Source organism: Podarcis tiliguerta, assembly GCF_965153285.1.
Source record: "Podarcis tiliguerta genome assembly, chromosome: 8".
In the NCBI taxonomy this organism is placed as follows: domain Eukaryota; kingdom Metazoa; phylum Chordata; class Lepidosauria; order Squamata; family Lacertidae; genus Podarcis; species Podarcis tiliguerta.
Window position 1 is genome coordinate 38522761 of NC_139541.1, and position 24423 is coordinate 38547183.

Sequence of the window (24423 nt, forward strand, 5' to 3'; positions counted from 1 at the left end):
GTCAGCTGGCCTGCAGGCACAGCGGCACCAAAAGCAGCTCATATTTTTGCTGCTGTGCTCCCCCCCGCCAAACACCTGATTTGCCCAGCAGTGCAGCAGCAAAAGACGCATTGCTTTTGTGCTGCCAGGTGAATCTGGTGTCTGGCGGGGTAGTGGGGTAGCAAAAGACACATCTTTTGTTCCCGTGCTAACTTACAGACCTTCCGATTCCCCTGGCAGCAAAACAAAAAACAAAACAAAACTGCCAGGTGAATCAGGTGTTTAACACGGTAGCAAAAAAAGAAGCAGCAGCAGCACGTCCTTTGCTGCCATGGTACCTTGCAGACCCCCTGATTTGTCTGGCAGCAAAATGAACATTATTAGTATTATTGCTGCTGTGCTGTCAGGTGAATCAGGTGTTTGGCGCTGTAGCAAAAGACACATCTTTTGCTGCCTTTCTACCCTGCAGATCCCCTGATTCTCCGGGCAGCATTTTGTTTTTTAACTTTTTTTGTATGCTGCAGGACTGCCTGGTCTGGTAGCAGGGCAGCAAAACAACAACAAAAGCACCTAGGTCCCAGGAGCCATATGGCTCCTAGCATTCCTGTCCCTCTTTGTAACACTGTGTATAAAATGATTTCACTCAGCAGGTTGTAGATATGTGATTGCAATTATCCACATAAATTAGAAAAAGTGAAGTACAGTGATGGGTCACGCTGCCATTTCTAGTCCTGTATGTTCCTGGTCACCAGCATGTGCATTTGTTCAAAGTTATTACAGTAATAGTTCTAACTACGCAGATAAGAACACTTTGCAGTGAACATTAATGACCCTCATTTTCTTCCATCCCTGTGTGGGAGTATTAATGTTCTAAGTAGTGTAACTACTGGATTGAAAGCTGGCTTTGCTGAAAAAAGGCTGAAAAAGTACTACCAGCATCTTACTTGGGCACAGACTGATCACAACAACTGCTGTGGTGGTTACTGATTCTGTAATGTGAAATTCATGCTTGCTGGCAGTTTGCTTTGTTGAAAAATAACATGATGCAAACAAATACTAAAATACTGTTGTTATTTCTATTGTTTTGGGAAGAAGCCAGTTGGACAATAGCTTGCTTCTGTACCAACATTTGTATTTAATACCTGGTCATTTTTCTTGGTCTTTATATGTGTGTTTGCAAGATTGCAATGTATGTAGCCTTGTGTTCATTATTATTGAGTTTGCTCATGCATCGGTTAAAAGCTTCACATGTAAGTGCTGTAGAGTTTTTAATAGAGGTTATCATTTTTAGAATTTTTAAGAAAGTAACACACATGATGGGATGTAAAAATAATAACATTTAAATACCCTGAAAGATTCTTTTTAAATTTGCAGATTATTTTGATTGATTGGTCCCCTCTGCTACATGTAAATGCTCTACAGCAGTTTTAGATAAGCAAGCTAAAAATCTCATTCAAAAAGAAAGTCAGGCAAATGGGCTAAAAGGTAGAAATCTATACCCATCCCCCTACATAGTGGAATACAGGACTTCAAAGTTTACCTGTTTACTATTGCTTCTGCTACTCACACCAGGTTAATAATTACCAGAATGTACTTTGGTGCCAGGTATTTGTTCTTCTTCCTCATGATGTGCAAAAGCAGATAATGAAATCAGTTTGCTCATTTTGTAGATCCATGAAGCTGGCTTTAGCCACGTTGCCAGGAAACTGAAATGGGCCAGGCTGCTTCCAGGGCTTGTGTTTGCACAATGAGCTTTGGGGCAGCAGCCTGCTATCATTTGCAAACAGTGCTCACAAGAGAAAATGTACTGGAATCATGAGAGGAGCTCTTTTCAAAGGCAGCATCAAGCACGTAGGTGGATGTGTTAACATCATGATTTGAATGCAGAACTTTTAGTTTAGTTGGTACAGCCCTCCTGTACAGTTGCCTACATTCATAGAGTGAGGGGGTTGTGAAAGCTCCATGAGGTTAATAGTCAGCAAGCTCTGTGCCCCAGCTTGGCTGTTCTTAATCCTAGGATTTTTTTCTGAAGAGACTCTGGGAGAGGGGAATCCTGAAAATGTGCTTTCATATTTTGAATAACACAGAATTAATATATTTTGTACATAAGCTGCTCTGGGAGCCTTTTCAGCTGAAGAAAAGGATAACAATTCTTTAAATAAACAGACTCCATCCACCACAGAATTATTATTTTGGAGGAACGAAAGGATACAAATACAATAAATAAACTTACTGCTTTGTGTACTCATGTCAGGGAATGCCCATGAGCCTGATAGTTGTGGTATGTTAGCTCAAAAGTGATTTGCCAGAGGTCCTTAATATCTAATGTTAGTTAAGGTGAACATAAAGGCACTTGCCTGATGAGCTTATTGTAAAGCAGGGTGGCTCATCTGTGCCTTCCTGATACTCTTCAACTTTTATTAGCCCCAGCCAGCATAGTCAGTAGTCAGGGATGATGGAAACTCTACTGCAGTAACATCTGCAAGACCACAGGTTAGCCACCCCTGTTTTATAGAGCACCCCCATCTCCACAAATAAAGGGAACATTTGCCCAAGCCTAATATTAAGTAGATTGTGAGCAAGCCTTACTCGAAACATAGGCAAGTTACACCCACCAGGAGTGACACCTCAACTCCTTCCATATATGCTGTGCCAGGAAGATTTTGGGCATCACATGGCAGGACACAGTCTCAAACAAAAATGTGCTCTCCCAAGCCCACATTCCCAGCATGTTCGAACTTCTCAGTGATGTCTATGCTGGCTTTGTCATGTCTACAGAATGGAAGATGGCAGGATCCCCACGGATGTGCTTTCCAGGGAGCTGGCTTCAGGCACCAGGCTTGTTGGGAGACCAACTCTGTATTGTGCCATGAAGACTGGCAACATTAACTCTGCCGTGTGTGAATCCCTTACAGACAACCATGCTGCCTGGAGACAGACAGACAGGTTGTGTATCCGCAGCAGTGACCAGAGGAGAAATGACCACTTGGAGGAGCTACATGGTGCATCTGTAAAAGTGAAACCATATGCCTTCATCTGCCACAACTGCAATAAAACATTTCTTTCCAGTACATAGTAGGCACTGTAACTTGACTTTTACCCCTGATGGCACACTCTTCCATTGTCTCTTGAGACAGATTGTAACAATATTGTGGGAAATGAAGGCTAACAATATTGATACATACAGAGTTTAAATGTTTCATGAAGGAGGAAACATAGTTGAGGCCTGCAATTCAGAGTTAAATAATTGAGGACATTATTTTGTTAAACAACTAGTAAGAGGTTTGGAAAAGGAAAGATGGTGCTGGATGCTCTCCTTAGAGCAGGTATAGGTAGATTTCTGGTAACAATATTTTAAATGAAAGTTAAGCTGTATTCATCTTTTAAAGGCATTTTTCAAAACTGAGCATTCTCGATTCTTTGTCTTGAAAATAGCAAATTGTAGCAAGTCTGTTATTTTTATACAGAAGTGTGCCTGCTTTTGTTTAACATATTTTCTGTTTTATTATATAGTGCATGCTTCCCTTAAACATTTTTTCGTGGAGGGGTAGATATCAGAGATGGATTATTGGTTAGCAGGGCAAGGAAAGGAGATCCCTGATACTTTGGGGTACTACTCCAAGTTCAGTTCTGGTGCTAGATCAATCTTCCTCAACCTGGTGCTGTTGCAATGTTTTAGAATCCAGCTTCCATCACATCTGTCTAACATTGCCAATGGCAAAGAACTATGGAAGTTGTAGTCCAGCAACATCTGGAGGGCACCTGATTGGGAAAGGCTGGGCAGTTTAATATATTCATAGTTTACTTTGAATTTACCTTTTTATTAAGTTTGGTGGGGTGGGGAAAATCAATATCCCTTTTCTATGTGCCATTGTGTCCATGGCCATATGGATAAATCTAAGAGTTCTATATAGCTTGATTATGGGAGAATGTGTGGCACGCTACTAAGATTCTTGGCTTGTGTGACAGTATAAAAGTGAAGATACATAGAATATGCACTATGTAGTTGTTTTTCTATAGTGGTGAGACCTATAAGTGAAGACAAAATATACTGGGCTGTGGAAATGTATGGAAGTAGGAATAGCTGGAGTGGGGGAGTAAAATGGTATAGTGCACAACCAGTTCTCCAGAGAGCAACTTATGTAGCAGAAGAAATCCACTGACATACAAATAAAAACTGCTGCATTTAAGCAGTTCTTTGAATCCTTCTAACATGCTTAAAAGGAACAGGTTTAATTTGAAGGAGGGAAAATATTTTATTCAGTTCTGGAATTCCAGCTTTGGCCATTGCATTTGTATTATAACACAAACGTTCAGGCATTCTCTTGAAAGAGAATTCACAGCAACAGTGAGGGGCTCATAAGCTATGCTAGTCTGGCTGCCTTTTTAGGAAAATTGGTAGGAAGAAGGATGATAGAATTGTGGAATGGTGTTTCCACGACATATGCTCTGAAATTTGCAGTTTCTTGCCAAAACCCAGCAGTACCAACCGTTTCTTTTGCTGTCTCATTGCCTAGTTAAACATTACGAGGATAGTTCTTTTTCTCTTGTGAGGCTGCTGCTCTACAGAGATCTGTATCTCATACTTGGGGATGAAACAAGCTCATTGAGATTCTAAGCTCCCTTTCAGAACATTTCAGACGATATGTGATCCTTCTTATCTTCTAAAGTAATATGAGAGGCAGCTTTTTCTAGGTGCACATGCTAGACGAGAAAAGAATCAGAATAGGATAGTGCACGCCATATGAAGGTACAGAGCAGCAGGAGGATGTGTACTGTGTGTGAATTTCCTGGCTTCTGTGCAACAGACTTTCTGTCACTTGAGTTTTCTGTATGCACATATTAAACAGCCACCAAATAATTATTTCCATGTGGGAGAAATGTATGAAAATTCATCTATCTGAACAGACTCCTCAGCAAAGTGCATCATGACAAATCATCCTCCCATTGGAATTCTTTTTTTTTTTAAGTAACAAAAGAAAGCTTATAATATTGTTAAAGGACTGGCAATATCAATGTGTGCTATTTCCAAACTTACTTGCCCTTTACCTTAGAATGTTACAAGAAGAATGAATAAGCAACATTCACATCAGCTGGGTGGCATTACTTAACTCTACAAATAGGGCTTGGCTCACAGTTTGTAAAAACCTAGGTTACTAGTTTGTCTAAAGTTAACTGAGCCAAAGGGTAAGTAAGCATATTTGTAATCAGTAACCTGCTAAATTAGTTGATAATTTCTGCTTCCTTGTATTCCTTGTATCTGTGTATTCTCAATGAGGAAATGAGAAACTCAGGAAAAATAATTGAAGCCATGAAGGTGTTGCCCTTCTTTCTTTGTTCTTGTTATCGCAATAAGGTTCACAGTATTCCATTGCTTAGTACTATAAAACACATGTCTGCAGTACAGTAACCAGTTTGTCTAAGATGGGGCGGGTATGAGGAGCTGCTTATTCCACTTGAAACAAACCTATAAGCCAGTATGACAAGCTGAATCTCACGGGGCTTCAATCTCCTAAGCACTGTGTAGTAAAGCTGAGCGAAAAGAAGGAAAAGCCAACAAGTCTTTAGCTCATATGCCTTTCACTGTAAAACATGAATTCCCAGTTTCTTAAAATCAGGAATAAAAAAATGCAGGTTAAAATTCAGCATTCTCAATAGTGACTCATTTGTGCTAAATGTGGGCCATCCTCCTGCTGTGACAGTGATGCTATTGTGTTTCGCAGAATTACCTTTGCATTATTGTTTCCTCTCAGCCTTGTCTTTTCCTGGCTCTAGCATGTAGGCATGTTGAATCATAGTGGCAGACTTCTGGTCTAGCCTGCCCTCCACCCATACAAACCAGGAAACATCTTGCTAAAAAAGCTAAGCTTGTAGGATCTTAAGCAGATCCAGAAAGCCCACAGTGATAGGAGTCTGCAACAATGAAATGAATATAGGGGTTTGAGTTCTCATGCATGGCTCTGCTCATAAGTCACTTGAATTGCACTTTTTTTTTGTTTTAGCAGAACACCAAGACTGAATTTGCAGCTTTAGAGGCAGCCAAATCCTGTGAACAGTTTGCACTCCCTCTCTCTCTCTCAAAACACTAAGATGGAAGGCTTTAATAGCTGCTGTAGTACATATGATGCTTAGTTTTTGTCAATAGCATCTCTTAAAGTGGTGAATGGCACTATTTAGAGGGAAGAAATCACAATGAAAATCCTCATCATTATATATTTTACATGGCTGTTTATTTGTATATATTTTAAAATTTGATATATTGATTTTTATGATGACCAATACTTGTAATGCCTAATAAAGGACAGGCAAAGCGAAACATATCATGCTGTAGTATCATATCTAAAGAGACTTGCATTTCAAATCTTTCATCTTAATTCCTGATTATAATTTAAACACAGGAGCATGTATGCTCCCTGGCATTCTGGTTCTTTGCAGGTGCCTCTCCAAAAGCAGTATTACTTTGAAACCATATTTTCCTGCATGTATTTATAGAGACGAAGCTGACAACCTCAATTACCAGACATCCTCTAAAAGTCAAATCATGTTTTAACATCTGGCTGGATAATAATTAGATCCATGTCTTAAATGAATCAGGGCAGGGGCCATAGTCTTGTATGCAGACAGTCCCAGGTTCAACACCTGGCATCTTCAAGAAGGGCTGGGAATGTCCCTTGTCCAAAATCCTGGAGAGCTACTGCCAGTCAGTGTAGATAATACTGAGCTAGATGAACCAGTGGTGTGACTCAGAATAAGACAGCTTCCTGTGTTCCAAAGTTAGGCAGATGTCTGGAATCTGATTAAATCAAACAAGTGTTTGAGGTATTTGCCTTACTACTGTACTTGCAAATTACAAAGATGGCAGCATATTATTTATGTGCAATAGAGGAAAACCACGTGAGAAATGGTTGAATCGCTATATGGCTCTAGACTAAAGGCAGCTTACATGGAACAAAATAAGTAGGTCAGTGGTTTTGAATCCAAAATTAATTCCAGGACCTTCATTCCCAGTATCTTGTGTTTGAACCTCCTCTGAATTTAATATTTGTAGTGAGTTTACTTACCTAAGTATTGAAATCTAATCAAGTCATGTAATTACCACTAAATTACAGACTAATTTAATATCCAATTTGAGCTATTACTTGAAAAGAGAGAGAGCCAAGATGACAAGGAATGTCACTGGCATGTGAGAACAGTTTTGTGGTTCTTATGGGACTAGCCACCACACAATATTTTGGCAATGAATTCCTTAGGTTAACTTAAGCATTTGTAAATGACCCCTATACAATACTATGCAAATTAGAGTTAGAACTAGCACATGAAAACTCATCTGTTGTTTTTGAGATTGCCCTTCTGCTGAAGTCTCTGTGGTGCTTTCTAGAGGGGATTCAGATGAGATTGCTTTTTGGTGGTGGGGTGCACGCGATTAGATGAACAAAGTGAGCTAAAAAAAGTAAACTTGCTGCTTCCTAGCCTCTTTGATTTTAAAGAAGGGATGTTAATGATATTTAAGAGAAGATGATAATGCTTGGTTGGGAAGGGCAACAGGAACAGAAATAGCTTGCACATGACAGCTCAGATGTTAGTCCCATATCCAGCTTTACCTATATCAGCCTGACCATAATAAGGTTTCACAAATCAGCAGGCAGCTTTGATTTATGTGCTGTTATGTCTCAGGAAGACTTTTCCCTTACCCAATGCACCCTTCGTACCATTCCTCCCTGGAGAGATCTTGTTGAAACCAGTATATAAAAATTATTTGAAAATGAAGCAGCTTCTTTTGCTGCTTCTTAGATGTGTGGAGGATTATATAATGTTTCTGAGCCAACTTGGTCTCCTGCTTCCTTATTTTCTGACAGCCATTAAATTCTCTGGTTCAAGGAGCTAAGTTAGCTGTTTAGAAAACAGAACTGTTGGATGACAGAGTTCCAGCACAGGAAACAGAATTCTGAAAAGTAGATAATAGAAATGCTAGCCTACCCATGTTGGGGGTTAGAAGGGATTTGGGCCAGGTTTTGTATAACATGGGCCCTCACATTTTTTAGCTGGAGTGCAGTTGTACAAAGTGAGTATTTGTTGTCTCCTCTTTCCCCTCACCTCAAACTCCTTAACAATGTGCTGTAAAACAAAATGGGGATTGCAGGCACTGCTGGTAATTGTTGTGCAAATATAATACTCCCTCCAAGCTGCTAAATAGGCCAGTGCTCTGTTTACATGAAGAGGCAGCCAGCTTTCCAAGTGTAATGAGTCAGCTACATGAACAGAAAGGGTGCGGAATTAATCTGGCATCCTTTTGACTTTCTCTTAGTGAACTCAGTTTCAAAGCTCCCTGTAAAATAGGTGTGTACCCTGGTAACAAATGGGCACATTGACATCCAGAGCAAACAGATTTTTAAAAATAATCATAATCATAATTGATCTCTGTGCATGGGCAAATGCCTACGGTTCATTTTGAATTGGAATCCTCATTTGGATGTGGTTGTCAGTGACTGAGCCTCTGAGAGGATTGAATGTCCTGGGTCCCATTTCCCACATGTTTCTTTTTATGTTACCTTAACTATGTGGCCAAATGAGTTTAGTACACATGATAATATGCAATGTAGCTTGCATCTGAATTGGCATCAGCTGAGGCCAAGTTATTTTGGGTATTTATTATGCGCCTGATGTATTTATTATGCGCCTGACGTTTAAGAAAAGGTGTAGGATATAATGGCAACTTCCCGTAAAAGGGCTCTGGGGTGAACTATCTACTTTTGGTTTCATATTAGGTACTGGTGGGGGGTTGCTTATCTAAAGATGAATGCCTGAGTAGCATAGAGTGAAGAGAAGACAACATACTTTCACTGTTTGATTTAGCAAGAGAAGACCTCAAAAGCCATTTAAGCAAGGAGCAGTGCACTGAAAGTGATTGGTAATTTACCCTGCAGCCGGCCTTTCAGATTATAACATACAAAATGAAATACACACCCTGCACCATTCCCCTTCAGTTGATTATTATGTTCATGGCATTGAATACATGAAGGCAATCTTACTTCAAGGGTAGGAAATGTGATGCCCTCCAGATGTTGCTGGACTCCAGCTGTTCAGCCCCAGCCAGCATGGTCAGTAGTTAGGGATGATGTGAGTTACAGTCCAGCAGTAACATTTAGAGGGCATTGTATTAGCTACTGCCTCTTAATTCCAGTTTAGGTACTTTGCCAGACTTCCACAGCACTGCTCAAATTGGTTCTGCTCATTCCTGGGATGGAGGTTCCATAAGGTGTTGTTTGTCATCCAGTCAGAACCTTTCCTATAGAGCAGGCATGGCCAAACTTGGCTCTCCAGTTGTTTTGGGACTACAACTCCCATCATCCCTAGCTAACAGGACTAGTGGTCATGGATGATGGGAACTGTAGTCCCAAAACAGCTGGAGGGCCAAGTTTGGCCATGCCTGCTATAGAGGCTGGTAGGTCAATCATTTTTCAAGGAGGCCTATTAACTTCAGAACAAAAAAGATGGGTTTAGTGAAGAGTTGAGGGGTTGGTGAGAAAGGATCTGACTGCCATACTTACTTGTAAAGATTATTTCTTTTTCTACACAGTTGCTATGTAGTTGCTACATATGTCTTTCAATTAATTTGATCTCTCTCTATCTTATCACTATCATTGCATCCTCAGTCTTGGGGGGGGGGGGATGTAGCAGCAACAGTGTGCATGGAACCTTTGCAGAGATATAGATTGTTTACATATTACTGTCAGTTTCTTCTTGCTGTTCCATTGGAATGCTGAATCCATACTTCAGACACATGAAAAGAGTGTCTGTCTGAATATCTTCTGAAGTCATCATTACACTTTTTGTTTGCTGAATTTTGGTAACTGGATTTGTTTGCTTATTTGATCCGATGTTTACATCCCGCTTGTCTACCCGACACCATCCATTCTAGGGAATTATTAATTTGTCTTGCATTAGGGAGGACAGGGGTGTGGGGATTTTATCAAGTTAATGTTTTTTAGGGTTAAGTTTTGTAGGATAGCATTTTTTCTTCTTAAAAAGAGTTGCCATAATTGGGCAAGAGCTCTTGAAATAAGAGTAAACTAGATGTCTGGCTGAAGTCATGTGATGCTCACTCAGACTGTATGTGAAGTCACTACTGTTGCTGTTCTATAGAATATTTTATAGTGAATATTTATATTTGAGGAAGCTTAGCATGGTCATAACTCACTGTGTTCTTTCTCTGGAGTTAGTTAAGTTAAGCAGGTCAGTTTGGGATTGTTGTGCTTTTCTCTTTTTTTCTCAGTACAGCTACATGTGTGCTCTCTTCTGTGTGTGATATCCTACTTAAGCTAACATTATGTATGAAAGTGATGTTTTGGTTTGATGAATTTCTCATGTTGCTGGCCAAAGAGGGAGCATGAAGCATTTTGGATGTATGATGTATAGGGTCCACCCAAGCCTTGGGGTGGATTGGGGGGGGGGAAAAGACTTTATGTAGGACTCTATGATGTACCCACTGCTGATGAAAGGTGTTGAGTAGAAAGTTGTTTAGGCTTTTGACATCTTAAATTGGGGTCAGACACTGCAAAATCCACTCCTTTCCATCCAATTTCCCTCAGGTTTTTGTCAGTTTCCCCAGATTTTAAAACTCATATTTGGGGAGGGGAGGGGAGACTTTTTCATTTTTTCATTGTCTCTCCCCCTTTCCAAACCTGTTCCTCACTGACAGTGAAATGGGGAGTTTCCCTGTTCCTGGACCATTTCCTTTATTAGTTTATTTAAAAGGGAAATAAAACCCTGCTGTTTATGTAGCTATGTTGCTAAATAGTGTCTATCTTATCAGGTGGCAGTTAGATTTTTCCAGTGACCATTTCAGCTTCATGGCAAGTAGTGTAGGGTTGCTATATTTCAAAAAGTAAAAACCAAGACATCCCAAAAGTTGTTTAGCTTTTTAAAGAAAACCCCCAAAATTGTTTAGCTTTTTAAAGGAAAAAGTTTGTTTTAGCTTTTTTTTTTATTACAAAAACGCCAAAAGAACCTGCAATGTTTCAATTGACATGCATAAAATCCAGGACAAAGCGCTGCCTTTTGGAAATTCCCCCAGACATAAATTCCACCTTTGAAATTCTGGTAATATCCAGGAAAATCCAGATGTGTGGTAGCCCTAAAGTAGAGTAAGAACTTTACACTAGCACTTAATTGACTGCTCATATGATACTTACCACAGGGGAATGGTAAAGATGGCTGTATACCATGTTTCAGATCTCTGTTACAATGCACACTTCTTATTGTATATTGCAGGTGTCAGTTGTCTTTCCACCCTGTAACTAAGCAACTCATAGCATGGGCAACAGAGTTTTGTTGCTGTGTTTCTAAATTGTGCCTCACCCAGACTTATATACAAAGGCAATACCGACCCGAACAGGGAAGGCTGCATATTAACTCTGCTGAGAATATTAGAAGTTGCCTTTATGGTTTACTATCTTTGCTTCAATCTAGAAATGGTTCTGCATAAGAAACATATTTCTTAGGCAGATTGCAGTTCACAAATTGCTTTATGTGATAGTCATGTGAGAATCAGGCAGATTAAGTTTTAATTGCCTCAACCATGTGCATAGGACACCAAGGTATCACAGAGGTCTTTATGTGTGTCAACACAAACAAAGTTTTTGGATAGCTTTGGTCACTCTATGGGCACCTAATACCTGTCCCTGACAGCTATAATGTCTAAAGGAACCATATAGTATTACAGCCGTACCTTGGCTCCTGAACACCTTGGGAGTCGAATGGTCCAGTTCCCGAATGATTGAAAACTGGAAGTGGGTGTTCCTGTTTTCAAACTTTTTTTGGAAACTGAACGTGCGGTGTGACTATTGTTTCTGGAGTGCCTGCGCAATCAGGAACCAATCAGAAGCCGTGCCTTGGTTTCTGAACTTTTCAGAATTCTGTTCAACTTCCAAGGTACGTCTGTATTCACAGTTGGCATTTGAGGGACTGTTGTCGATCTTCTATTTGTACAAAGGAAGACAGTGTTGGTTCCTGACTCTCTTGCAACTCCTGTTTTGGGAATTTGCATCTTTGCCATAGAGCAATACTTCAGTTCATAGAGCACAGTACTTCAGTTCATTAAAACAACAATTACTATGCCTCACCCCCTCTTTTTGTTAGCTGTGGCTTGAACATCTGTGTATTTCCTTTATCATTGCAGACTGTTGATGATGAAGCGATGGCAGCATAAATGAAGGCCAAGTAAGGAAGGCAGAACGATGCCCAAGGGTGGGTGTTCTAAAACACCACAACTGGAAGATTTCTCTCTCAGCAACGACATGGTGGAGAAACAAACTGGGAAAAAGGTACTGTGCCTTTAGTATACTTGTCTTCTTCATACTCCCCCCCACCCACCGTAGTGTTTTTGTTTTATAGTGAGATGGTACCACAACAGGCCTGTGTTCTCAAACTTCTGTGTATGCTGTACTGATTACCTCCTGTGAACTACCAAACAGAATACCTTTCCTTAATTTATTTTAGATTATGTCCCATTTGTCTGTCCCCCCCCCCCCCAAAAAAAATAGTAGTCCATGGGCCATGAGTGGTCCATCAGCTTTGTTTAAGTAGTCTCTGGCATGCCTATGGATTTGTAGTTGAAGACAGCAATGAGTATATCCATATTATTAAATATTTGTGCTAATTTTTAATGACATTTTAATTGCTTATTTTATTAAATAAGGCTGTGAGGCGTGAAGGCCGCTTCCTGCAAGGCCATTTCCACCTGGCCTAGGGGGCAGAGCCCAGACTCACCCAGCCCTACAAAAGAGGCTCCTCGTAAGGCTGGAGGGGCATCGCCTAGCTGTGAGGGGTGAAGGCCGCTCCCTGCAAGGCCCTTTCCACCTGGCCTAGGGGGTGAGGCTGGAGGAACATCGCCTGGCTATTGTTTTATTGATTTAACATGCTGTAAACCGCTTTGAGATTTTTATTAAAAATATAAAGCTGTATAGAAATAAAAAAATCAAAAAAAAAAATCTTTTATTTTATTGCATTACAGTTTGAATTCTATGGAATTACATTTGCTACAACAGGCAGACAAATGATTAAGTGATCCACCAAGACCCTCAGCAATTTTCAAGTGGTGTGTGAGGAAAAAAGCTTGAGACCCACTGATCTAGGTGATGCTACATTAAGTTGATAACTTCCCTCACAATTAGCTTCTGTCATGGTCCATAGCATAGCTGAGAATGAGAAAGCAACAAGAATTAAGCTAGAAAAGGTATTCTGTGATTCTTTCACCTTCATCCTACTCCTAGCTGTGAACTATTGTTTTAGTTAGGTAGAAGCTTTGTGTCTTTAGACCTCACCTACTGCTTGCGTCTGTTGATTTGTTTGTTTGGTAGTGAATTCATCACCGCATTGGTCTGAGATTGTGTTCAGTAAATGAATATCAACCCTGTCTTTTAGAGTTAGAGTAGAGCTTAGAATCTGTCAAGATGGTTGTGAAAGGTAGCAAAAGGAGACCTGAATGTTGAGGCATAGCTGCCTAGTGTTAACTGATTGGCATAAGGAGAAAGTGCCAGTGTGGCGTAGATCATTTTGTGCAAAATAAAGCTGAAACCCAGGAATTATGAGTGCAGGAAGTTGCAAAGGGAAATACCAGATTCGTGTGATGTAAGGCTTTTGCATTAAGAAAGTATGCTGCACACTTGATTTGTTTCTGTTCTGCTTTGGTTTTTTGCCCTATTTCAGTTATTGTGTCTTTTTTGAAAGATAAAGCTACATGTCAAAATTTAAAATTAATAAAAGCTGAGAAGAAAAACCTGTTCTAACTTCAGGCTGGGTTTTGTTGCTCCTACTCATAGCTGAGAAGCTGATGTTTATATATGATAGTATGAATCAAAAGGCATTCCATTAGCTGTGAGGGTACATTATACATGACATATTTTCCTACATGAATTTGGGGTTTGTGAAGGGGCCAGTATGCACACATTAATATTTGAAGATGCTCCTCTTTACCAATGTAGCTAAAATGTGTCATATGAAGCCGTCCTGACTTGCGACTTTTCAGGCTCAGGAGCACTGGGAACAATAACCAGTTTTGTAATAAAATAACCTGGATGTGATTAAAATGACTTTCCCACCATATACAACAGTGCAGATTTGACAAGGTTTAGCAAGAATAATAGACTAGAGTGTCCCTGCATTCCTATCCCTGAACTTCTCAACCTGTAAAGTGTTCAGTCTAGGGTTCCAAAGGGACTGAGCTTTAGAGCTTAGTTAATTGGCTGAAGGAGACTGCACCAACATATCATTGCTTTCTATTTAACTTTAGTGCTCTGAGCTGAAACAATGACTAAGGGGAAAGGGAGTTGGCCATTAGACCTTTGCTTCCAGGGATTGCTGTGTGGGAGCATAGCTTTTAATTTATCTTGTGTTTGTCAACACTTCCTAAAGGCCTCTCTGCTTGCATGACTTCAGCTGTCTCAGATTCACTGCTGTGAATACTATTCCAAGACTGCGTTTGTGGAGCCAAAGGGCCTGAAAGCAGTGATAGGGGCTGTGGTCTTGGAAGTAAAAGTCCGTGTGTTGTCCTTGCAGAGTGAAGAATTTTTGGAACCTAGCTGCATTGTGAGATACCAGCTCTGATAGAAATGGATTAAGAAGTTCAGATCACATTTATTCATGACTTGAAGTACCATTCTAGGTTCCTCCTAAATTCAGTTGTTCTTATGACATTCTGCAGCAGTCACACACATATCTGTCCAATTGGAAACGTCAGCCTTTGCAGCAAAATAGTGCTGGCATTATGTGAGACCTCATTGCAGTTTCACAGAATTTGGCTTAATGGTTGCATGCAACCAAGTTGAGTCAATGGAGTGACTGGTTTTTTCCTTCTCAGTTTCTCTTCATTCTGCTGTTACTTTTCCACTTTGCCTCAGTTAGACAAATTATCTCAGACCCTGACATTTTCTTAGTTTTATTGAGTCAAAGGGCAGGGAAGAGGGTTCCAACCTTAAACAGTAGTTTCCTGCTCTATTATTGAAGGCATCTGAGAACTTCATTGCTGCAATGCAGTGTTTGTTGGTTTTGGGGAAAGCTGACTTAAATATCATTATTATTTTCATTTAATTGTGTGAATTGCAACTTTAATGTACATGACACTTTATAGAGTGTCGTTGAAAAGGTCAGTTTGCTGAGGAGTTTGTAGTTGTAAGGTTCATTAGGGAGGAAGATGCCGTGGATGAGGAGCATGGCAAAGGCACAGGTAGTGGGGGTCTTCGAGCTCTTCTCGCTTCTCAGGTAGGACAGCTTGATTGTATGGTTGCTGTGCAATCTTTGGGCACCAAGAATTTGCAGAATATAAATGTTGACATAATCTGGCTATCCTGTATGGAAGCTCAACTCATATATTTACAGTCTCATGTAGTCCCAAACACAGTGTTGCAAGGATATATGAATCAGCCTTTAGAGTTTGAGACTGCATGTGAGATCTATTCCCTACACTCACTCAGCACAGTGAAGCTGATGAATACACATCTGTAGAGCATGTGTTAACCATCGTCATGAGCCTATAATCTGATGTACTTATTCCAGCCACAGAAGAAACATTACATTCTAAAGGATGTTTCCACTTCAGAGTGTTGTTAAAAAGGAGGTGCAAATGCTGCTGGGAATTGTTTTGGCTTACAATTTTGTCTTCAAGAGAGGTGGGGTACAATGCATTACCTTTTTAGCTTTGCTGTACATTTCTCTGAGTAGTTATAGTCCAAAATGTTACTGTGGAACTTGCCTTGTTGCAGCACAGCTGGGATTGGGGATTTCCATCAGCCTGTTATGCAAAGCTTTCAAAACATACTGGAAAGTTCATTGGTTTTTAAGCTTCAAAGTGAAACTAGCATCCTGGATGAAGTGCAAAGAGAATCAGAATTGTGTTGCCCACAAGCATGCATGTAATAGTAATTCAACTTTTAGGATAAAACTTGTGATGCCGCTGTCTTGACCAGCTGGATTAGATCAAAGATCGATCTAGTCCTTCATCCTCTTTCCCATAGTAGCCAACCAAATGAATTGGTTCCAATCCGTTTTTACCCTGCCTTGCCAATAATAATAATAATAATAATAATAATAATAATAAATATTTATACCCCGCCCATCTGGCTGAGTTTCCCCAGCCGGCTCCCAATCAAGTGTTGAAAACAATACAGCGTTAAATATTAAAAGCTTCCCTAAACAGAGCTGCCTTCAGATGTCTTTTAAAAATAGGATAGCTGCTTATTTCCTTGACATCTGATGGGAGGGCATTCCACAGGGCGGGCGGCACTACTGAGAAGGCCCCCTGTCTGAATAATAATAATAATTTCAAGGAACACAAAGTAGTTTACTTGATTCCTGTTATAAAAACAACCCTATGAGGTTGTCATGACTGTCCCAAGGTCACCCAGAGAGTTTCACAGCTGAGTGGGGATTTGAATTCAGGTCTCCCTGGTCTTCATCTGCCATTCTAACCACTGTACCACACTGGCTCTGGAAAGTACACAAACTTGGTACTTTCCTGGAAAGTACACAAACAGGGTATGAAGTCACCAGTCTTTCCCAATGCTCAGCATTATGGAATTCATAATACATGCACTTCATTCTTAGGTATAGACTTTTCTGTTAGATTCTTAGTCTGGTACACTGTTATATTCTCTCTCGTCCATCATCCTGCTTCCCACAGTGGCCAACCAGATGCCCCCAGGAAGCAACAAGTAGGACATGGAGGCAATAGCATTTTTTCATATTTGCTCTCTAGCCACTGGTTTACAGTAGCATCCTTGTCTGAACATAGAGTTGTCATATAGCCACCATGACCAATAACTGCTTAATATACCTGTCCTCCTTTAATCTGTTTAATCCTCTTTTATAGCCTTTTGAACCTTCAGCTACCATCACTTCTTGTAATAGCAAAATTCCATATGTTGTGCATTGTTTATGGGGAGTTGCACAGGAATCTTCTTTTGAGTGGCTTGCAGGGTATGTAAGGGGACTTGGGGCCAATCACTGTAGAATTCTATCCCAGGGATAGCCAACATAATGCTCTCCAGATGTTGTTGGGCTTCAGCTTCCATCATTCCAGCCTGCATGGCCTGTGGTCAGAAATGGTGGGAGTTGTTTTTCATGAACACCATATTGGTTGCCCTTAGTCTATCTTGTTCAGTAATCATGTAAACTAGTTTGTCTTGTTGGTTGAGACTTAGGCAAGTAGTTCCTCACTCACCCTTGTCTACACAATTTGCCTCTTGCAGCTTGTGTTTTACACTTCATGATTAAGTACAAGCACCCTTCTATTTTATTTTGAAAATGTGCACCCTACCTTTCTTTTGCAAAACCCCCTCAAAGTGGTGAACATTATGTTTGAAATATAAATAGGACAGTAACAAAAACATGGTATTGCAGTAGCAGCAGCCAGCAAAATTTCTGCATTAGCAACAACACAAATAACAAAACTCAGTCAGCAGGTGCCACCATCATCAAAGGCCGTTTTTCACCTGGCAACACAGTATTGACAGTGTATGAGGCCAGGTGTGCCTTTTGGGTGGCGTGGGGGTGAGGGCATTTCTAAGTGAAAGTGCTGTGACTTGTGTAGCTGCTCACTAGTGGGTCAGACATGGAGTAGGACATCTGATATGGCTCAAAGCATATAGAAGGAAACTAATGTCTGGGGACAATAAAGTACTGGATAGAAGTGAACAAATGTACTCTGTGCAAGACAGGACTAATATCTGGGGGAACAGTAGGTCTATGGATAGGTGTACAACCAGCCTTGAATGAAATCATACTCCCTCCTTGAAGATGCAGGTTCACAGCTTGGGGTGCTTCTTGACCTAGCGCTACTCTTGAATGCCCATGTGGTATCAGTGACTTTCTTTTACCTGTCACATTAGTTTGTTTTATTGTATTGCATGATGAAAAGTTTCAATAAAATATATGAAGGGGGCAGACATAAGGTCACATGCAATGAATCTTAAGTTTCCTAGCATATGGATTTACTGTATTTTTCCATGTATAAGACGCCCCAATGTATAAGACACTCCCCTATTTTGGGGGACTCCAAATTAAGAAAACACCTCTTAGCACTACCCGTGTTTAAGACGAGCCCCAATTAAAAAAAAAAAAGGTAAAAAAACCCTAGTCTCATACATGGAAAAATATGGTACTTGCCATGGCATCTTTTTGAAGTAAGCATTATTAAAGTTGCTTTGGCAAGTTTATAACTGTTTCTTAAAACTATGAGCAAAAAATGGAAAGCAGGATAACAAATCCAATTTTGATTTCAGAAGGGATCTTCTAGGGTTCTCTTCATGAGAGACAGAGAGCACCAGGAATTTTCACCCACTGAAATTTATTCTTAAATAGCAAACAATGCTGGAATTATATTTTTTGGCATGTATACACAAGCACAATTGACCCCTTGTTACTGCTGTTCTGAGATTCTCTGCATCAAGCTTTCTACATAAGTGTTTATTGTTTAAGAAATCCCAGTTTTAAGGGTTTAACTGGGACTCTGCCTTTCATCACGGAATGCGCACACATGCTTATGTACTTCAGTAAGCGCTCTGCATTCTCCATGTTCTAGAAGTAAGAGTTGTAGCAACTTATGTTCCCAGGACCACATGTACGATGAAGATGATATTATTATTCCCTGTGATTGAAATGGGATTTCTGAGTGTATTTGAAGAGATACTGGTACATTTTGGGGGGAAAGGTGATTGATTCAATTAACTCAAGGTTGTTCTTCAAGAACCTGCACTGTGGGAAAATACTTTTACAATGTTGTTAGTTTCCAGTGTCAGGATGGGCCGGGGAGACAAAAACACCCATGAGTTTGGTAGTGGAAAAGATTAACTGTATTGTTACCACACTATTTTTCAGCAGGACTGAAGAAAGAAGTTGCCCATATTAACATCCTAAGGCTTTTCTTGATCAGAAAAAGGCAAATTTTGTGTGTGTGTGTCTGTTAAGACTGGAGTCTCACTGTGGAGTTTGCCAGTCAAGTTTCTGGCCCATTTGTTGCTGAGAGATTAGAAAGGTGGCTAGGAGCTGAGAACTGTGTACATGGATTAGGCAGGGCTTCAGTGTCCTACATAGTTCTGTACCCTTTTCCCTTGGCTAGTCAATTCCACAGTTTGCAACCAATCTTGTTCCTTTCTGCCCTAAATGAATTAAAAACTTAGAGGCAGAATAAACTACAAATATGAATATATGTGCAGTACACTGATGTACATCACTACTCCAGTCAGAACCTTGAAGATAGTATCTTCCATCTCTCCTACGAATGGTTCACAGGCTAGAGAATGCTTTTTAAAAAGAATGTTCATAAACAGAAATTATAGTTTTTATTTTGGCTCTTGCAAATTTGTTCTGACACCCTAAAATTTCAACAATGAGAGAATTTATTTTAATAAGGGCACTTCTCTTTTTTACTTACAAATATTAATAGCATGTCCCCCTTTCTGAATGTCGCTTAATTCTTGACTGCCCACAAAAGCAGAGTTAGACTCTTGTTACATGAAAGTAGTTTAAGAATTCTTGTATGAAACTGAAGCTGATCATACTGCGTAGGATTCCTGATTTATTAGTTTGGAACCCATTTGGCAAATACTTTATGACTGAAATGTACTTTTTGTTGCTGGTGACTCTGAACAAGTGGGGAGTAAATAGAACAGACCAGTGGAGGAAAACATATTTTTTAAAATCCCCATCCAGGGCCCATGCCAGAGAATAACCAAGAAAGAGGAAGGAGTAATGTGTATTCATTAGTCTTATGACTTCGAGTCACCTGCCACAATCTTATGAGTGATGCAGTCAGCATTGTTGTGTTGTTTCTCTCCCCCCAATCCCAGCAGATTGAATAACTTGTTGATACCATTACCCATGTTTACTTAAAAGCAAAATTAAAGTGCATTCCCTTTGGTCTGGTACATTCTTGAAGTAAAACAGAGTCCCAGACACACATACACAAGTTTTTGGTGATGTTTGTGCAGGTAAACAAATGGGCCCATGGCCTGTGCAAAACACATCCCAGAAACATCCTAGAGTTGAAGCTTTGGTGCTGGCACTCATATCTCCTCTCCTGAATGATAGACATTTTGCCTAGAACAAGTGACTTCCTACTCAGTTCTAGTCTGACTGCTACAAGAGCAGCATTGCAGAGAACTCTCACTGATTTAAAAAGCGAAAGTACTCAAGCACATGCCAAGCTTAATAAAATAATTTATATTTTAAGCTTCCAAATGCAAATTCAAGAACAATAACTGAGCTGGGTTGATGTGAATGTGAAGTCCCTGGCAAAGTCTTCTTTTGGAGATCTAACCACTTTTATATGTAGGTTTCTTACAAGTGCTCTGGCCCATCAAATTGTGTTTGCATATGCATCAGAAATGAGGGTAGCCATCATATGGAATGCAACTTTGACAAAAGACTCATTTTAAATAAACAGATATAAGGCCTTGGTAGGTCCTTGATAGCTATTTGAATCATTGGTCTGTAACCTCTTGTTCGTGGCATCCTTAAAACTTCTGAGTTTATAAGACATGCAATGGTACATGGTGCAGTAGGTCATTTAGCAGGTTATTTTGAAGCATTTCATTCTGAGGGAGAGGGATCTGTGGTACCAAGAGCTTCCGAAGTCTCAGAGGAAGAATATGTGTGTATGTGTGAGAGGTTTTCCATAAAAGGCTTCAAGCCTCAGTCATCTAGCTGCTTAAGATTATAGTAGATGCTTCTAACAGATTTGGATTTTAGAAAATGTATACTCCCTTTATGGGGATTTTTAAAAAGCTGCCTCCCCACCCAGATGTAAAACCAGAAACAGGTTTGAGAGTTGCCATTGTTATTTAATGGGATTCCACAGTGACAGTGAAGAGTGAAACACTCACTGAAGTGGGATGTTCATAGGAGATTGTTGCCATCTTTTCCTTCTGCTGGGAGAACTGACCATCCTTATCCCCCCTCCTTCTTCTTCCCCCCTCCCTTCCTGCACACAGCGGGGACAAGATTATAAGCTGATGTAGACAGAACATATGCTTTAAGTACATTTTTTTCTGGTAGGAAGGGTGATCCTATAAATGGCTGGGAAGCTTTGCAGCAGGCTGGTCAGCTGCCAGAATATTCTAATAGTTTGAGCTCACAATGTTATGTGCCACAGGGAAAATCTCTGCGATTTTGGAAGAAGGAATTTCACTTTTTAAATCATAGGATGTATTTCCTCCCTATAAATGCCAAATAAGTTTTCAGGAGAAGAAAAGAGCCAGTAAATATTTTTATTTTATTAAAACAACAACCCTAAGCAATGGAGAGGATGTAAATAGTGTTGCCCACTGTAGGCAATGGCACAGACAATATTCAGTGGTGCCTGCACCACTCATGTTCAGAATCACAGTGATTCCTATTGCTGCCAGGATGAGTACAGCCAAGCTGATTCCCACTCCCCATCCATTACATGTATATTGGATGTAGCACACTTGCTACCTAATCAGGTATTTCAGGACTATTCTACAAGGCTAAAATGTAGGGGTACCCTTTAAATCAATAGTCTGGTCAATCCATTGGTGGTGGAAAGTCCTGCAGCTGCCATTTTGGCTTCTGGGAATGTGCAAATGTGTGTTTCTCTATGGACAAACAGGTTTGGTAAGGTCTGTTGAATATCCTCTGGCACTATAAATTTGCTTAGCAAAAACAGCCTTGCTGATTGCAAATATTAGATTCTTATGAAGATCTCTTATTTTCCCTTCTAGGATAAAGATAAAGTTTCTCTAACCAAGACTCCAAAATTGGACCGGAGTGATGGCGGCAAGGAGGTGAAAGAGAGAGCTACAAAACGGAAGCTGCCTTTCACTGTTGGAACAAATGGAGATCAAAAAGATTCGGATACAGGTAAGGGACTGTTTTACAGCTGATTTTTTATAAGCCTTTCTGAGAGCCTCTTAGGCTAATGAGCAGGGTATAAGTACATGAAATAACTTCGTATTTGCAAAATGTGGCCTCCTGTGTGGAATGGTGCAGGAGGAATGTCTTAAGCAGCCTTCCTCAATCTTGTGTCCTCCAGATGTTTTCGCCTACAACTGTCATAACCTCCTGCCAGGATATTCATGCTAGCTGGGGCTGATGGGAACTCTAGTCCAAATATCTGGGAGGCATTAGGTTGGAGAATGCCGCTCTGAAGGAATGTCAGTCTTCTGGGTGCCTCCATTGTAATTGAGGTGGGGCCAACTGGGGAGAGGAGCTTCTTGGTGGTGACACCCTATTTCTGGAATTATTGCTGCAAGTGGCTTGTTTGGCTCCTATTTTGCTTTCTTTTGGCGCTAGGCAACTATTTCCTTAGTTTCCCAGACTTTAACTGTTAAAATGTGTTTATTTTGTTGCTTAGTTTTTATCTGATGTTCTGTGCTTATTGATTTTTAAAATTCAGTTATGCAGTTTTTATTGTATGAGTTATCCTGAGATTATATTGAAGGACAGCATATAAATTTTACAAAGAAAATAATGTCAGCCTCACTGGATAGATAGAAGCTTTTGACTTCAAGGGTTCCAATTACTTTTTTAATTACGGTAACTTATTAAGAAAGCTGTTCTGAATGACATGCTAGCATGTGCTTTTGACATACTGCATAAGGCGTCTTTCTTTCTCCTCAACAAGCTGCATCTCTGTTCATTCTGTTCAACTCACATTGTTTGTGGCCTGGACAGACACACTGACTGTCCTAAATAGTATGCTTTAGGAAGTTTAATGTTTCATAGTAGTTGGATTTACTACACTTTTGAGCCTTTGCTATGCAAAATTCTGAATTCACAACATCAGTTTACACTTTCTTCTCTCTGTGCCATGTCTTACTGTTTAAAGTTTAAAGTTATGTTGGTATAAATTGTAAGGAGGGTCTTGTTGGAAAGAGGAACCTAAATTTATAGTTTACCAATGGACTCCCACTACCAAGAAGAAGCCATTTGCTTAACATTTGCACACCATATGCAAGTACCTAATCTGTGCCAGGGATATCAATATGGTGGTAATTGAACATTGGATACAATTGAAAAGGTGGTGATTGTTTGTTTTGTAGGCAGTGGCTGGCAGTTTACAGGAGGAGGGAGTGGTGCCAGTACTATGTGTTTTGATACGTTTGTAGTTATCATACACTTGAATGTCTTTGCTTCTGGCATTGTTGAAATACACTAAGGTGTGCTTGTTCTTGCCAGAGGAATGGGGCAATTTACAGTGCTTTCTTCTTGTTTTGGTCTATGCTAGCTTTCTCCAGTCTGCTGTCCTCCAGATGTTTTGGACTACAGCTCGCATAATCCTTCACCCCCTTAGTTGCACACATTCACTTTCTTGACCCATGGACGTATCTGGCAACTGGATCTGGGAAGCCACCTTCAGTTTTATGTACCCAACATCCTCCAGAGTAACTCATGCCAGTCAAATTGTAATATTGTGGAAAATAATGCTAAGATCTTCCATCTTCTTGCACAATAATTTGAGTGCATGTTCTGCAGTCTTCCTCTAGGCTGAGCTTAGGGCGTTGAGGTTGGCATTCAATACCCCTGCCAAAAGAATGAGGAACAGCTGCATTTGTTGGTCAGTCCAAACATATTGGATATTGGTTCAAATAGAGTTCCAGCAACCCCCCCCCCCAACTTAATACCATGTTAATGTCCATTTTCTTCTGCTTTTTGCTTGGTTTCTGGTATTGGGGCAAAGCAATATTTCTGATAGCTGCCAATTTATAACTTTCAAGGATTTTTTTTTGGGGGGGGGAGAGGAATTAAGTTGCACTTCTCTCTCTTCTCCCGCATCTCCCATCTCAATGAATTTGTGTTGTGTTACCAAAACAGTGCAGCAGTAAAGTACATCGGTCACCTTTTGCTTCTTATGATGAGTGTGCTGCATAAATAGTGGGCAACACAGGAAGGCTGTTGTCAAATGTATTTTTACTGTTGCCTGCACTAAGAAGCCACAGTTGGCCCCATTATGCTGAGTGCAGTTATCAACATGGCTAGATGTGTCTCACAGATGACTAATCATTCCTATGATGCAGCCTTCCCCAAGCTGGTGCCTTCTGGAAGGTTTGGATGGGTGGGAGTTGTAGTCCAAAACATTTGGAGTGTACCAGCCAGCTTGGTGAAAGCTACCATAGTGCATCCTTGTTTGTGAAAATGCTGCCTCTGTGATTCAATGTCTCCAAGGACTTCTTTTTCCCCCAAGTGTAAAATTTGCTTCTAAATATATATAAAGTGGGAATTAGGAAGTCTCACTTGATGCTAGATTTTCTCTGTCCCTAAAAATCACAGTAGAAATTGGTGGAGCCCTTAGTATAGCAGCAGGTATACTGGGAATTAGAGGTGCCTTTAGCTGTAAGCCACTATGTTGGGCATGTCAGTCCTCAGAATGTAAGGTTGCCAACTTCAGGGTGACAAGTTTCCCAAATGTCATGGTTAGTAGGAGGAAGAGCA

The 24423-nt window shown here is 40.3% G+C and overlaps 1 protein-coding gene across 4 annotated transcripts in view; it reads left to right on the forward strand.

Moving 5' to 3' along the window:
* ANKRD11 (ankyrin repeat domain containing 11) overlaps positions 1 to 24423 on the forward strand; it is a 179499-nt gene that overhangs the window by 103058 nt on the left and 52018 nt on the right. For all 4 annotated transcript variants that reach the window (XM_083456436.1, XM_083456434.1, XM_083456437.1 and 1 more), the window contains 2 exons: positions 12158 to 12302; positions 21714 to 21852. In XM_083456436.1, the coding sequence (XP_083312562.1) occupies positions 12216 to 12302; positions 21714 to 21852 (226 nt within the window). In that variant the 5' untranslated portion in view covers positions 12158 to 12215. The remainder of the gene's footprint in view (positions 1 to 12157; positions 12303 to 21713; positions 21853 to 24423) is intronic.